The following is a 15,027-nucleotide window of genomic DNA, read 5'->3' on the forward strand; positions in this document are numbered from 1 at the left end:
GTGTTGAGGGATATGATTTAGCTGAGAAGTATTGGTGATGGTTGGACTGGATGATCTTTTAGGTCTTTTCCAATCTTGATAAATCTGTGATTCTGTGATTCTGTAATCTACAATATAATGATACAAATACAGTGAATACAAAGATCAGGTTTTGTCTAGGGCATTGTGGGAATCAACTGTGAAGAAAGACAGGAAGTGTTTGACTGCTGAAAAATGACTGAGAAATCCATTCCCATGCTCCGTCCTTGATAACCGAAATGATAAAAATCACAGTAATGACAATGATAACGATAATGATAATGATAAGAATACAGATCATGATAAAAATAACAATAATGATAACGATAATGATAAGAATACAGATCATGGTAAGGGTAATGATAACAATAAGAATGATAAACAAAGCACCATAGTCATCTGTGGTTAGTGATGAGAAGTGTATCACTATTCAGAAACATCCATGAAATCACTTTATTAATGGCATCCTTAAGCTCCTGGTTCCTCATGCTGTAAATGATGGGGTTCACTGCTGGAGGCACCACCGAGTACAGAAATGACACCACCAGGTCCAGGGATGGGGAGGAGATGGAGGGGGGCTTCAGGTGGGCAAACATTGCAGTGCTAATAAACAGGGAGACCACAGCCAGGTGAGGGAGGCACGTGGAAAAGGCTTTGTGCCGTCCCTGCTCAGAGGGGATCCTCAGCACAGCCCTGAAGATCTGCACATAGGACACCACAATGAACACAAAACAGCCAAATGCAAAACAGACACCGAGCACAAGAAGCCCAACTTCCCTGAGGTAGATGTCTGAGCAGGAGAGCTTGAGGATTTGGGGGACTTCACAGAAGAACTGGTCCACAGCATTGCCCTGGCAGAGTGGCAGTGAAAATGTATTGGCAGTGTGCAGCAGAGCATAGAGAAACCCACTGCCCCAGGCAGCTGCTGCCATGTGGACACAAGCTCTGCTGCCCAGGAGGGTCCTGTAGTGCAGGGGTTTGCAGATGGCAGCATAGCGGTCATAGGCCATGACAGTGAGAAGCCAGTACTCTGCTGACATCAAAAAGAAGAAGAAAAAGACCTGTGCAGCACATCCTGCATAGGAGATGACCCTGGTGTCCCAGAGGGAATTGGCCATGGATTTTGGAACAGTGGTGGAGATGGAGCCCAGGTCAAGGACGGAGAGGTTGAGGAGAAAGAAGTACACGGGGGTGTGGAGGCGGTGGTCGCAGGCTATGGCAGTGATGGTGAGGCCGTTTCCCAGGAGGGCAGCCAGGTAGATGCCCAGGAAGAGCCAGAAGTGCAAGAGCTGCAGCTCCCGTGTGTCTGCGAATGCCAGGAGGAGGAACTCAGTGATGGAGGTGCTGTTGGACATCTCGTATATTTTTGATGAGCCACTATGTAAAGAGGTAAAGACAGTGCGAGAATAGGGCAGACTTCTCTGAGAAAAATTTTGTAGGTCCTTAGACAAAGTAACTGTCCCATACTGCAGGATGAGGAGAGATGTTCTGTCTGTCAGCGCTGGTGTCAGCTGACCTGTGCTGGCACCTCTTTCAGCTGGAGGAGGCTCACACACAGACATTTCCCCAAAAAGTATCCGGACACTGCTGAGAGCGTAGGAGTCCAGTTTCCAAGTGCAGACCTGCAAACTCCTCACCTCATCTCATCGCACCCAAGCAGGATCTCATCTCTCCTCGCCCAGCCAGGGACACAGAGGGCTCATTATAGCTGCCCGCATAGAGATGCCCAGCAGCATTTTCATGACCTCAGCATAGAGGTGTCTTCTCCATGGGGCAGCTCCCATAGCAGCTATGGGGCTGCTATGTCTCTCCATGGTAGAGCTGTGCTCTTGGGGAAAGCAGCCTCCATCCAGCAGGACCCTCCAGGGAAACAGTTGAATGTTTCAGTGGTGGGATGTCCTGACGGAGGGGTCAGATCATTGCCAGCCCCACAAGCTACATCTCCCAGACCCCAAAATATAAGAACGAATTTGGATGCTTTTCCTCCATTGATACATCTGCATGAGAGGACCCCCAGCATCAGTGTCTGAGCTGCCAATTAACCCTCAACCAGGACACAGTGAATTCAAGGGGAAGAAGAAGGGAGCGCGGAGAAGAGAGGAGCATGCCAAAGAACTCCTGTCAATAGAGGAAGACAAGGAGACATGGTTGGACACTTGAGCATTTCTCCTCTGTGGTGGTTGGGCTGGTGGGAAGGCAACTCATACCCAAGTCTCCATGATATTAAAGGGTGGGCTGCTCTGCTGAGGGGGAGAGGAGACCGGGAGGGTTCTCTGGGAAAGGCATCTGCCCTGCAGGGAAATGCCTACATCCCCCCTCGCAGTGCATTTCTGTGAGCGGCTCCCTACACTCCCTGCCCCTCCCTGTGCATCCTGGAGCTGTCCCTGCCAGAGGCTGTTCCTCTCTCCCTGTGTCTCTGTCAGTGTTCACAGACCCCATCTCACCCGCTGAGTGCTCAGCTCTACCCTGCAGAAACCTCCTGGCAACAGGGCACTGCCCAGAAATGTCTCTGTGGATGCAGGGGCTAAGAAGCCGCTCAGAAAAGTCCTCATGAGAATTTGTGTCTCAGTGCCTTCTCCAGAGCAGAGAAATGAATTTCCACCTCCCACTGCCCACCAAACAGAACAAGAGCAAACACAAAGCACAGGCTCATTTCACTTTCAGATAAATGCTGCCTTTGTGTCCTTCTTGAAAAGGACATGGGGCGATCTGGGGCTGTGAGCAGCCCTGACCCATGCAGCACCCTCAAACTGGAGAAGCACCTTACCATGACAGAGGTCACTCCTTACCCCCACAGCTTCTCCCCACAGAACCACAGGGAGCTCCCGGGGCCGGCTGAGTGCTGAGCCTGGCAGAGGCAGAGTCCCTGCCCCAGCACACAGCCCCTGGGGCGCAGGGACCCTGCTCTGAAGCACAGCCCTGGGCACCCCTGGCTGCACACACACATTCACACCCTGCAGCCGTCCCTGGGAGAAGGCAGCCGTCGTGCCCTGTCCCTGTAACAGTGCAGCAGGGAATGCCTGCTGTGGAGCATCTCCTCCTCCTCCTCTACAGCAGAGAAGGTCTGAGAGTGGTACTTACAGATCCCACAGGCTGGGGGAGGTGCCAGCTTTACAAAATCCCTCAAGAAACTGAATCTTCAATGACCTGCAGCCAGACACTTAATATGTCAAGGGCTGTGAAGTTTTCTCCTCCAGTGGCCTCTCAGTGTCCCCTCACCCCAGGCTGCCTTTAACCTCTCTCTGCCTCGCTCCTCTCCTCTCGGTGCCTGCAGGCAGTGCCCTCAGCCCTGCTGCGCTTGGCAGAGGAGCTGCTCCTGGGTAGAGCTGTCTCTCTGCAGCTCTGCCTGTTTGCTGTGTGTTCCCTTTGTCCCTTTGGCTCAGCAGAGGGGACCAGCCCAAGGTGCCACTTCCTCTGCCCTCCTGGTCTTCCTGGAGATGTCCCTGGGGCTCCAAGGTCTGACAGCACCTGGGAGGCAGCCCTGTCTCTCCTGGGGAGTGTAGGCTGATGCAGAGTGAAGTAATCACTGTCCCTCTCTAAATAATGTCAATGCTGATTTTGGAAGTGAGATTTGTCCTTCCATGGTGTTGTCATCTAGGAGAGATGTCAGAGGAGAGATGTCCCTGTCCCATTGCCAGGCAGGACACCACGGCAGGGACAGGCAGGGGTCATTTCTACCCAAGCAGGGCGGGAATTTGAGTCTGTACAGGTGTCTCCTCTCTGGTGAGAAGCCCAGAGCCTGGAGTGGGGTTCACCTCTGCCCCATACACCCCACAGACCCACAGGAGGCAGGAATTCTCTCGCCTCAGATCAGTGTGCACAAAATAGGGGCTACAGGCCAGCCACTTCCCTGAGCTCCCACCATCATCCATGGGGATGGATGGTGGCAGTGAGCAGCTCACACACAAACACCTGCTAGGCACTGGAGGCGCCAGGGATGGTCCAAGACTTGTGTACATGTCTGTAAGCTGTGATGGAGCACACATGGGACAACTGCACCTGCCTAAGTGTCAGCTGTGGGGCTGTGAGGACAGGGTCACTTTGTCACCTCAGATTTCATTCAGTGTTTAGGGCACCTGAACATCTGGTAGACACATTTCCAAGGCAGCTGCTGGACTTCCAGATGACCAAAAGGATGAGTGCACCAGAAGGGGAGTCAGATCTCTCTCTAGGTCCCATCCTCTATACTCAGTAGAGCTCAGCTCACTGCAAAACTGCATGTGCACATCCCTCTGTCACAGGCACTGACATTATTTCAAGGTTTTCCCTCAATGGCATAAGAAAGGTCGCTAGTGCCCTGTCTGGTCCCTGGGGTGCCCAGCACAACTGCTTGTGGCTGGAAATACAGCATGGGACCTCCAGGAGAGCCATGTCCCCCTGGAGTAGGGGCTGGGCAGAAACCCCAGAGCCTCCCAAAGGGGCCTGGTATGTGCAGCATCTGAACACCAGCACCACGGCAAGCATGCAAGATCCATCCCATCTACATCCAGGGGTACTGCAGGATTGGGAGGAACATCACACCAGGGTCACCACTCATGTCCCTGTGCTCTCAGGCCCTGACAGTTCTCCTCTCATTTATCCTCTACCCATGTCCCTGATGACATAAAGAAAAACCACGCCACTGATGTCCACAGCGTGGCTGGATCACAGGCCCTGCCACCCAGGGACATTCTTAGTGGTCCCTTGTGTTCCTGGAGATTGGCACAAGGCACTGCAGAGTCACCTCTGCTAGAAAACTCTTCTCTTGCAAGGTCCCAAGCGAGGCTAAACTACGACATATGGGAAGTAAGACAGAAGAGCAAGAGAACTCAGGTTTGAGATCTCAGAGAAGCAGACATTGGCCTGCTCAGGGTTGTTGTTTTAGGAGATCCCATGGAGAGGAAGCTCTGAAAGATAAAAATCTATGACAGCTGAGAGTCCTTTAAGGACATCTTCCTCCAAGCACAGGAAAGGTCTGTCCTGATACTCAGGAAAACAAGCCTTCATCTCAGGAAACTGGCTGGGCTAACCAGGAGCCTCACGGCTCAGCTCCAGTGCCAAAAGGCAGCACGCAGGAGCTGGAAGCAGGGACAGCCTGCAAAGGTGGAGTTTAGAAAAGCTGTCTGGAGAAATAGGGATTATCTTAGGGGAGTTAAAGCTCCCCAAAAGTTCAAGTTTGCAAGGAATGTCAAAGGGCAACAAGATGAGCTACTACTGCTTCCTTAACACTTAAAAAAACCCCAAATAAATGTGAAAAAGGCCACAGTTGAATTTAGAATAGAATAGAATGGAACAGAACTGAACTGAACTGAATGGAACTGAATTTTGTAATTGGAAGGGACCTACAGCAATCATCTGTTACAACTACCTGACCACTTCAGGGCTGACCAAAAGTTAAAACATGCTGTTAGGGCATTGCCCAAATGCCTTTTAAACACTGACATGGGGCATCAACTGCCTCTCTAGGAAGCCTGTTCCAGTGTTTGACCACCCTCTCAGTAAAGAAATTCTTCCTCATCTCCAGTCTAAAACTCCCCTGGTGCAGCTTTGAGCCGTTCCCGCACACTCTGTCACTGGATACCAGGCAGAAGAGCTCAGCACCTCCCTCTCCACGTTCCCTCCTCAGGAAGCTGTAAAGAGCATTGAGGTCGCTCCTCAGCCTCCTTCTCTCCAAACTAGACAAACCTAGTTTGTCCTCAGCTGCTCCTCATAGGACATGCCTTCCAGCCATGTTGCCCTCCTCTGCATGCATTCAAGTACCTTAAAATGCTTCTTAAACTGTGGGTCCCACACCTACACAGTGCTCAAGGTGAGGCCGTATCAATACTAAATACAGCAGGATAATCACTTCTTCTGACCGACTGGTTATACTGTGTTCAAATTTAGGAACAGTAGATGAGCTAGGTCTGAAGTACCCTGTGTCTTTTTTTCCTCTGTCTTCACCAGCAAGGTCTCTGTCACGGATACACTGGACCCCTAGCTGTACTCTAGTTTGGGTTGACTGAGGAGCCTAAGTCAGTCAACTAAGGATAACTCATGGCCTGCAGTGAACCTGCGAGCTGTTAGGTCCTGCCTCACGCACAAGGGAGAGAAGGTGCCTCAGAAAAAATATTTGAGAGGTGGTCTTGAAGCCCCAAAAATGCAAGATAATTAAAGTACAGAAGAAGACACCAGAGCTAAAATGATGACGTCTATCTTGTCTGTACTATTGACTAGCAGCCAACTGCTCTATAAATACTACCATCAGGATGGGCCCAGTTTGAGCTCTCCCTGAATGGCAGCAGGACTGCATGCCAGGTGACTCTCCCTTTGAGCAGGGACACCTCTCAAGGTTTGAGATCCCTCACCTGAGACTAAGGGATCTTAGTTTTGGTAAAAAGAGTAAGGGATCTTATCTTGGCATAAATCTCTGCCCAAGGAGGGGAGATGCCTTACTGAGGACGGATCCCTGCTAAGTGACTGATAGCATGCTGAATTAATCCTAATGAAACATTACTAATCCATGTAGCTACTCAATTTTAATTATCATAAACTTTGTACAGATAATTCCACTTTACATAAACCATTGTCCAAGTCTGAAAGTAAGATTGGCCCTTGCAGCACCTAGGTTTCACAAGGAGTTTCTAAAGCAAGAGGCTCCACTCTGAACTTCATGACTTGGCAAAAGAGACTTCCTTATCCTTTTCCTTATCCTGGTAAACCACTGTGAAACTTTGTTAAATTCCATCAAGTATGTCAAACTCTGTCTAATTATTATTTTGCCTCAATAAAACGTATTACAGCTTCTCTCTTTTGAGTGAGGCGCATTCCACTCATGCGAGAAAACAAGTCCATGGAAAAGGACAGGATACACCCAAGGGTGCTGGGGAAGCTGGACAGTGTCCTTGCTTGTCTGTCCTTGAAATTTCAGGGCCATCTGGGAAGGCTATTGACTGCAGAAAGGCAGATGTTGCACCCATCTTCAAGAAGGGTCAGGAGGAGGGTTTGGAGAACTACAGCCCAGTCAGCCTCACCTCATTCCCTGGTAAGATGGTGGAGTAAATCCTCCTGGAAGAAGGTTCCAGGCCTGGAATGGACAAGATTGGGAAGAGTCAGCAAGCGCAAATAAAAATCACCCTTGACCAGCCCAGTTGCATTCTCCATGAAGAAGAATGTCACTTAGTGGGCCCTTGCTTTACTAAGGCCTTTAACACAGGCCCCCTGGTCTCTCTGTATCCAAACCGCTGAGCTCTGGAGTGGGTGAATGGATCATAGGTAGGTGGAAACTTGACTGAGCCATGCACTCACAGTACAGCCAGTTACTAGTGACTGACTCCATCAGCGACCAACACCTAGGGCAACACTGGTTGATATCTTTATTGATGGCCCAAACAAGGGAACAGTGTAAACACTCGGCTTGTTTGTGGATGATGCCAGATGGAGAGGGAACCCCTGAGAAACCTCATGTCCATCGAGCTGACCTAGGTGATGCTCAGATGTCTTGTACACCCTGAGTTCCGCACAAAGTCAATGATACCGAAGAGAAGGAAGGAAGGTGTAAGAGGCAGAAGAAGAAATATGTATTATGTCAATATAGATGTAGTAGTTTCTCTGAACAAAATAACTGTCTTTATACACAAGTCTATAAATATATATGCATATGTATTTTTATATCTCTGTATTTATACCTGTTATATCTACAGAAGCACACAGGGAGATGAAATCTTGCAGGGAATGAAAAGAGAGAATGACCAGATGCCTTACAGACTCCTTTAAGAAGTCACTGTAACACAGCTATCATGAGGTTTGTGCAGAAACGGTCATCCCAAAATTAGAGTGTTTCACTGAAACTGCTTCCCCCCATCAGCTGAGAGAGCTCGATACCTTGGTGCGACTCTGTGCCATGAGTGAGGAGAGGCATAGCCAGAGAAGGACAGGAAGATTTTGGGGAGCTCTGGGGTGTCTGCTTGAAACAAAATTCTATCAATTAATGCTGCAGGCCTGGTTGTGCAGAAATGTGCAGGAAATTTTACCGAAAAATGAAACAATGAAGAAGTAAACGCAAAGATGTAAAGTGAAGAAATATTTTAATATGCTTTTCATCTTATTAAATTCTTTGTGTTCTTCTCCTTGGTTTTGTTCATTTTGATTTAACATATTAGTCTTTGGGGGGATTTTGTGACTGTTTTCTGTTTTCAGAAGGAAAAGCCATTTCCAAAACTGATCTGGGATGCAGCTACAGGGACACAGATGTCTTCAGGTACAGTGACACAGGCACCTGGTGCCAGTTCAGGTGCCCTGGGACCCTCTGCCTGGCCCATGCAATCAGTGTCCGAGGCACCCTGGTCTTCTGTAGGAGACCTCCTGCCCTGTCTGACAGCGACCAGTCCCAGGCAAACACCTCAGCTACAGTGGGGCCTCTACAAGGGGCACTTTATGTCCCTGGTCAGACAGCTGAGCTCTGCCTGGAAGGAGGAAGAACTGCTTCTAACTTCTAAAAATCACATGAATACCTTTATAACAGCTGAGATAATGGAATCCTTTTCCTAAAATGATGATGTCTTTCCACCATGCAAGAACAGGAATTACCAGGGAGTATATTAATGGGTGGAGAAGAAATATTGACCTTTACTTGTATTTGCATTGCCGGGACTCTGGCCATTATACCGTGTATTCTCCCAAATCATAGAATCATAGAATGTTTAGGGTTGGAAGGGAACTTCGAAGGTCATCTAGTCCAACCCCCCTGCAAGGAGCAGGGACATCCCCAACTAGATCAGGTTGCTCAGAGCCTCATCCAGCCTGGCCTTGAACGTTTCCAGGGATGGGGCTTCTACCACCTCTCTGGGCAACCTGTTCAATGTTCTAAAACCCTCAGTGTAAAATTTTTTTCCTAACATCCAATGTAATCTACCTCCCTCTATCTTAAAACCATTGCCCCTCGTCCTATCACAACAGGCCCTACTGAACAGCCTCTCCCCATCTTTCTTGTAGGACCCCTTGAGGTACTGGAAGACCACTATCAGGTCTCCCCGGAGCCTCCTCTTCTCCAGGCTGAACAGCCCCAACTTTCTCAGCCTGTCCTCATAAGAGAGGTGCTCCAGCCCTCTTATCATCTTCGTGGCTCTCCTCTGGACCTTCTCCAACTGGTCCATGTCCTTCTTGTGTTGGGGGCTCCAGAACTGGACACAGTACTCCAGGTGGGGTCTCACCAGGGCAGAGTAGAGGGGCAGAATCACCTCCCTCGACCTGCTGGCCATGCTCGTCTTGATGCAGCCCAGGATGCGGTTGGCCTTCTGGGCCGCAAGGGCATTTCGAGCTCATGTTAAGCTTCTCATCCACCAGCATTCCCAAGTCCTTCTCCTCAGGGCTGCTCTCAATCCATTCCCCGCCCAGCCTGGATTTGTGCCTGGGATTGCCATGACCCAGGTGCAGGACCTTGCACTTGGCCTGGTTGAACTTCATGAGGTTGGCACGGGCCCACCTCTCCAGCCTGTCAAGGTCCCTCTGGATGGCATCCCTCCCTTCCAGTGTGTCGACGGCACCACACAGCTCGGTGTCATGGGCAAACTAGCTGAGGGTGCACTCTATCCCACTGTCCATTTCGCCGACAAAGATGTTGAACAGGGCCGGGCCCAGCACGGACCCCTGAGGGACGCCACTCATGGCCGGTGTCCACATGGACATTGAGCCATTGGTTGACCACCACTCCCTGTGTGTGGCTGACCAGCCAATTCCTTATACACCGAGTGGTCCGTCCATCAAACCCATATCTCTCCAGTTTAGAGAGAAGGATGTCATGCGGGACAGTGTCAAAAGCATTGCACAAGTCCAGGTAGATTATATCCATTGCTCGTCCCTTGTCCACCAATGCTGTCACCACATCATAGAAGGCCAGCAAATTGGTCAGGCATGATCTGCCCTTGGTGAAGCCATGTTGGCTGTCACCAACCACCTCCTTGCTCTCCATGTGCCTTAGCATGGTTTCCAGGAGAATCTGCTCCATGACCTTGACAGGCACAGAGGTGAGGCTGACCGGCCTGTAGTTACCTGGGTCTTCCTTATTCCCCTTTTTAAAAACTGGGGTTATGTTCCCTCTCTTCCAGTCATCGGGGACCTCACCAGACCGCCACGACTTCTCAAATACGATAGCCAGTGGCTTGGCAACTTCATCCGCCCGTTCCCTCAGGACCCGCGGATGGATCTCATCAGGTCCCATGGACTTGTGCACCTTCAGGTTCCTCAGATGATCCTGGGCTGCATCAAGAGGAGCGTGGCCAGCAGGTCGAGGTAGGTGATTCTCCCCCTCTACTCTGCCCTGGTGAGACCCCACCTGGAGTACTGTGTCCAGTTCTGGAGCCCCCAACACAAGAAGGACATGGACCTGTTGGAGAAGGTCCAGAGGAGGGCCACGAAGACGATCAGAGGGCTGGAGCACGTCTCTTATGAGATCAGGCTGAGAGAGTTGGGGCTGTTCAGCCTGGAGGAGTCTTCGGGGAGACCTGATAGCGGTCTTCCAGTACCTAAAGGGGTCCTACAAGAAAGATGGGGAGAGGCTGTTCAGTAGGGCCTGTTGCAATAAGACAAAGAGTAATGGTTTTAAAATAGTGGGGGGTAGATTTAGATTGGAAATTAGGAAAAAATTTTTTACAATTTGAGTTATGGAATACTGGAACAGTTTGCCCAGAGAGGTGGTAGAAGCCCCATCCCTGGAAACGTTCAAGGCCAGGCTGGATGAGGCTCTGAGCAACCTGGTTCTAGTTGGGGATGTCCCTTCTCCTTGCAGGGGGTTTGGACTAGATGACCTTTGAAGGTCCCTTCCAACCCTAACCATTCTATGATTCTATGATTCCCTTAGTAGGCCAAAGGCCAACAACATTTTTGCACTGGGGAGCACACAGCGCTCCAGATGTGGCCTCACCAGTGCTGAGTAGAGGGGAAGGATTGTCTCCCTCCATCTCCCACCAATGCTTTTCCTAATATTGTCAAGGAAGCCGTTGGCCTACTCCACGTTGAAGGCTGATGCTCAGCTGCTTGTCCTCCAGGATGCTAATGTCCTTCTCTGCAGAGCTGCTGTATGGCCAGTCAGCCCCCAGCATGATGTCCACAGTGTGGTCGGATCACAGGCTGTCCTCCCCCAGGAACATTCTCAGCAGCAGCTTGTCCTTCTTGGAGATGGGCTTCACCTCTGTCACAGGTCCCACAGTGCTCCAGAGCCACCTGGGACAGCAAAGCCCTCTCCTGCCAGGGCTGCACTGCTTAGACCTGTTTCTCTCTGGCCTTGGGGACTGCAGCTTTGGTTCTCTTTGTGGGAACGTCATTTGTAAGTGTGTTTTTACCTGCCATCTGTCAGAGACTGAAAGGATTAATTAATGTCTCAACATCGCTAAACGATGGAGAGAACTAACCAAAACGTTGACAAACCACAATGCCACAAACTTCAACAACTGTGAGGGAATGTCTAGACAAATATCCTGTTTTGTAGCTGAAGCAGCAACATGTGCCTAAAAACTCCAAGAACTGCAAAACGGGGTGTCTTGTTTTTGTACCCTTCTCCCAGAACAGAGCCAAACCCTGTGCATGAGCTCAGGCCCTGGATGATACCAAACATGCACAGCATTGCCAAGTGACTGCACAATGGAGGCCCGCTCTGGGGGATGCAAAATGACTTTGTGGACACCATCTTGCTGGACATCAGGTAACAATATGCTTCAGGTAACCTCACGGCTTACAAAGAACAAGCGGGCCTTGCATTTGCAGAGAGCTAACACCCACCACCACAGAGACAGATCAGCATGATGCAGCAATCACAAGCTAAACCACAGGCAGGAAGCACCTGACCTACAAAGGACTACAAAAAGGGTTGCCGCATGAACCCCTGTGTGGACCTCCACCCCACTCAGATGGACCTTCGGGATGCCGATTCTCCGTGGTGGCATTGTCATCCTTTTGAGGAACCAACCCCACCCACTCTGAAAGATGGACTTTCAGGAGGCTGACTCTCCATGGTGGTATTTTCTCCACTCTTTTTTTCTCTCTTCCTCTCTCACCTCTCTTTCTCATTCTCTCCTCACAATTACCCTTTGTGTGTGAATGAAATAAAGAACCAACATATGCATATGACACCGTTGTGTCTTAATTCTGTAACCGAGAAATTCATACCTCTCACGACCGGACCTTTATCAGTTCGTGACACCATCTACTCCAGAATGTCTCTGCTTTGAAGCAAAGCCTTTCCACAAAAGGAGTCCAACCTCTCGGTACGACGTTGCCATGTGACAAGTCTGCCCAAATGTGCACCGAAGCCCAGAGCCTGGGGCAGAGACAGGAGGAGCCCCGTGTGCCATCACAGAGATGTGACATCAGTGCAAGAAGAGCTGAGATGGGGAAGGACGGCTCCCACGGCTTTTGTAGTGGATGGTGATAGAGTGTCTGGAGGAGAGACACATAGCGAAGGAGGATGCCCTTGGTGATTTAAGGGCTGTTAAGATACATGGAGCTCCTCTCCAGGACAGGAAACAGGTCAGTTGAGAGCTTCTGTGTGAGTAAGAGTAGAAGCCACAAAGGATGCCACTGTGGTAAGTGTTCAATTTGATTTGACTCCAGCCAGCATCTAAATGCCCACAGAGCCACCTGTGCACTCTCTCTTTTCATCCCCAGAGAAACAGGGGATACAATGAGAAGTGCAAAAGGAAGAAAATTCATGAGTCAAAAGAAAGATTTAAAGAGGGAAGCAAACGTTTTGTGTGCAAGCAAATAAAATAAGGAATTCATTCCATGCTTTCCATCGACAGGCAGACGTTCAGCTATTTCCAGAAAAGCAGGGCTTCATCACACGTGTCAATGACCTGAGATCACAGTGATCATGACTGTTCCTCTGTTTTTCCTTGAGGTTTTTGCGGAGCATGACATCGTACAGAATGGAATATCCCTTTGGTCATTTTGGGTCAGCTTTCCCAGCTGTGCCCTTGCCAACTTCTTGGCCAACTTCTTGCGTACCTCCAGCCTACCTGCTGTGGGGGCAGAGTGTGAGAAAGAGGAAGCCTTTGTGCTCTGCGAGGGCCGTTCAGCAACAGCCAAAACGCTGCTGTGTTATCAGAGCTGGGTCAGTTACAGATCCAAAGCACAGCACCCTGTGCACTGCTGTGAGGGAATTAACCCCATCCCAGCCAGGTCCAGGAAGAGTTACAGGTCACAGAGTCAGGGTGAGGAATGAACGATGCCTTTTAAATGACGTGAGGAGATCAGTGGATCACAGGCCCTGGCTCTGATGAGGGACTCAGTCTCCCCGGCATTCACTGGCCAAGTGAGACAGCAGCAAGATGCAAACAGTCCAGGAGGTTTCTTGTGGTGCTTCTGGAACATTTCTTAGCACAGCTGCCAAACCAGGCATCCAGTCTTCTGCTGCCCTGGACATGGTACTGCCAAAAGAGGAAGAGCTTGTGAGGGATGTGAAGACCAGTGTCCACCTTGGCTGTAGTGACCATGAAATTGTTTTGTCCCAGATCCACAGGGACAGAGGGAAGGAATCTGGGATTCAGCAAATAGAAAGCTCCTATAGTTTTACAAGGAGAAGTGGGAGGTCCTTTACTGGGTCAAAATAACTCCATATCCAAGGGAAGACTGAGGCCTGAACAGCTGAGGAGGGACTCTGAGGAGAAGGGACTGGGCATTAAGAGGGATGCCATGTGAGCCAGTGATGCATGCTCACTGTGAATCAGGCCAAGAGCACATGGGGCTGCATGAGGGGGACTGTGCACACCCAAACAGGGAGTTATCATCCACTTTCACCCGGCATTGCTGTGACCACACCTGGACTAGCGTATCTGCCTGTGGGGCTCACTGTTCTGAAGGAATGAGGAGGAACTGGAGAGGGTGCAGAGGACATCTGCCAGGATGAGGTTTGGGGCCTTTGTGGAGAGGCTGAGAAACCTGGGCTTCTTTAGCCTGGTGAAGTGGAGGCCAAGGGCTCCATAGCAGCAGCCTGCAATTGCTTGAAGGGTGGTTTCAGAGGTGGTGAAACTTTTCTTGGTAGCGGGAAGAGAAGGAAGCTTCCAGAAAGTGCAGCTTGGAAGGTTCAGACTGCAAGGGAGGAATAAGAAATCTCCATCAAAGGGTAGCATTGTGGTGCAGGAGGTCTCCCAGAGGGAATCTGGATCAGCCGATGGCTTTGCGTTTCAAGGAATGGCCAATGAGAATGGAGACATCAGTGAAGCTATAGAAATGCTGAGGTGAGAGCTAGGTAGGAAAGCAAGATGGATGTCAACATCCCGAAGGGAAAAAGGTGCATGAAGGGGACAGTATGGGTAAACCTGCAGAACAGATGATCAAGGGCTCTGGCAAGGCTGAAAGACCAAGCTCTTTGTCCTGTTGAATATGCAGTTGCCTCTGCCGCTGAGGCCTACTAGGATGAACCTTATTTTGAGGTTCTGGACTTTGTTTCCTCCTCATCCCTTCTTGGTGAAGCCAGGATGTGCTGTACAGTTTTCCTACACTGGGCATTGCTCACCCTCACACCCCACTGCCCCCAGGAGTCACATGTGAAGGACAAGATCAGCCTTCCTAGGGCCTGGGTGTCATGGTTTGGCCCTTCTGCTTCATGAAACAAACCAAGGGTCATCTTAGAATTACAGCCACCTGCACAGTGCTTTTTTGTCCACTTGCAATCACAGCCTCCAATTATCTGCTCTAACGAGTCCATGGGGAGGTTTTGTCAGTAATCACCCTCAGTGGGACCCATTAATGCTTCAAGGTACTTTGAGTTTTTCTCCTGACTTCAACATCTTGTGCAATTTGTTCAGTCTCCTCTGAGTATCTGAGGTTCATGTAATGAGCCCCAAAAGCACTCTGGGGTTCATTAAAACACAGAAAATTCTAACGAGCCATGTCTCTTTCTGTAATTTTCTTCGAGACTTGTACAGCTAATTGGAGAGGTTTCATAGTGTAGTTAAGGAGAAAGATGTCCTAGTGCACCTAAAAAAAATGTTCTTGATTGTAAAGGCTACTTTTTATTACTTTTCAGTTTAAAGAAGAGGTGATAGCGGCATTCTT

The 15,027-nt window shown here is 49.9% G+C and overlaps 1 protein-coding gene across 1 annotated transcript; it reads right to left on the minus strand.

Annotated features, from left to right (window-relative positions):
• Nucleotides 1-413: 413 nt before the first annotated feature.
• On the minus strand, nt 414-1,373 carry LOC147596514 (olfactory receptor 14C36-like). The gene has a single exon (XM_086771116.1). The coding sequence runs from the start codon at nt 1,371-1,373 to the stop codon at nt 414-416; it is 960 nt and encodes a 319-aa protein (XP_086627242.1).
• Between the last annotated feature and the right edge of the window lie 13,654 nt (nt 1,374-15,027).

This window comes from Chlamydotis macqueenii, chromosome Z (genome assembly GCF_036417535.1).
Source record: "Chlamydotis macqueenii isolate bChlMac1 chromosome Z, bChlMac1.mat, whole genome shotgun sequence".
Taxonomy (NCBI): domain Eukaryota; kingdom Metazoa; phylum Chordata; class Aves; order Otidiformes; family Otididae; genus Chlamydotis; species Chlamydotis macqueenii.

Coding starts and splice junctions, on each gene's coding strand:
- LOC147596514 (XM_086771116.1), bottom strand. CDS start 1,373: ATGTCCAACAGCACCTCCATCACTGAGTTCCTCCTCCTGGCATTCGCA.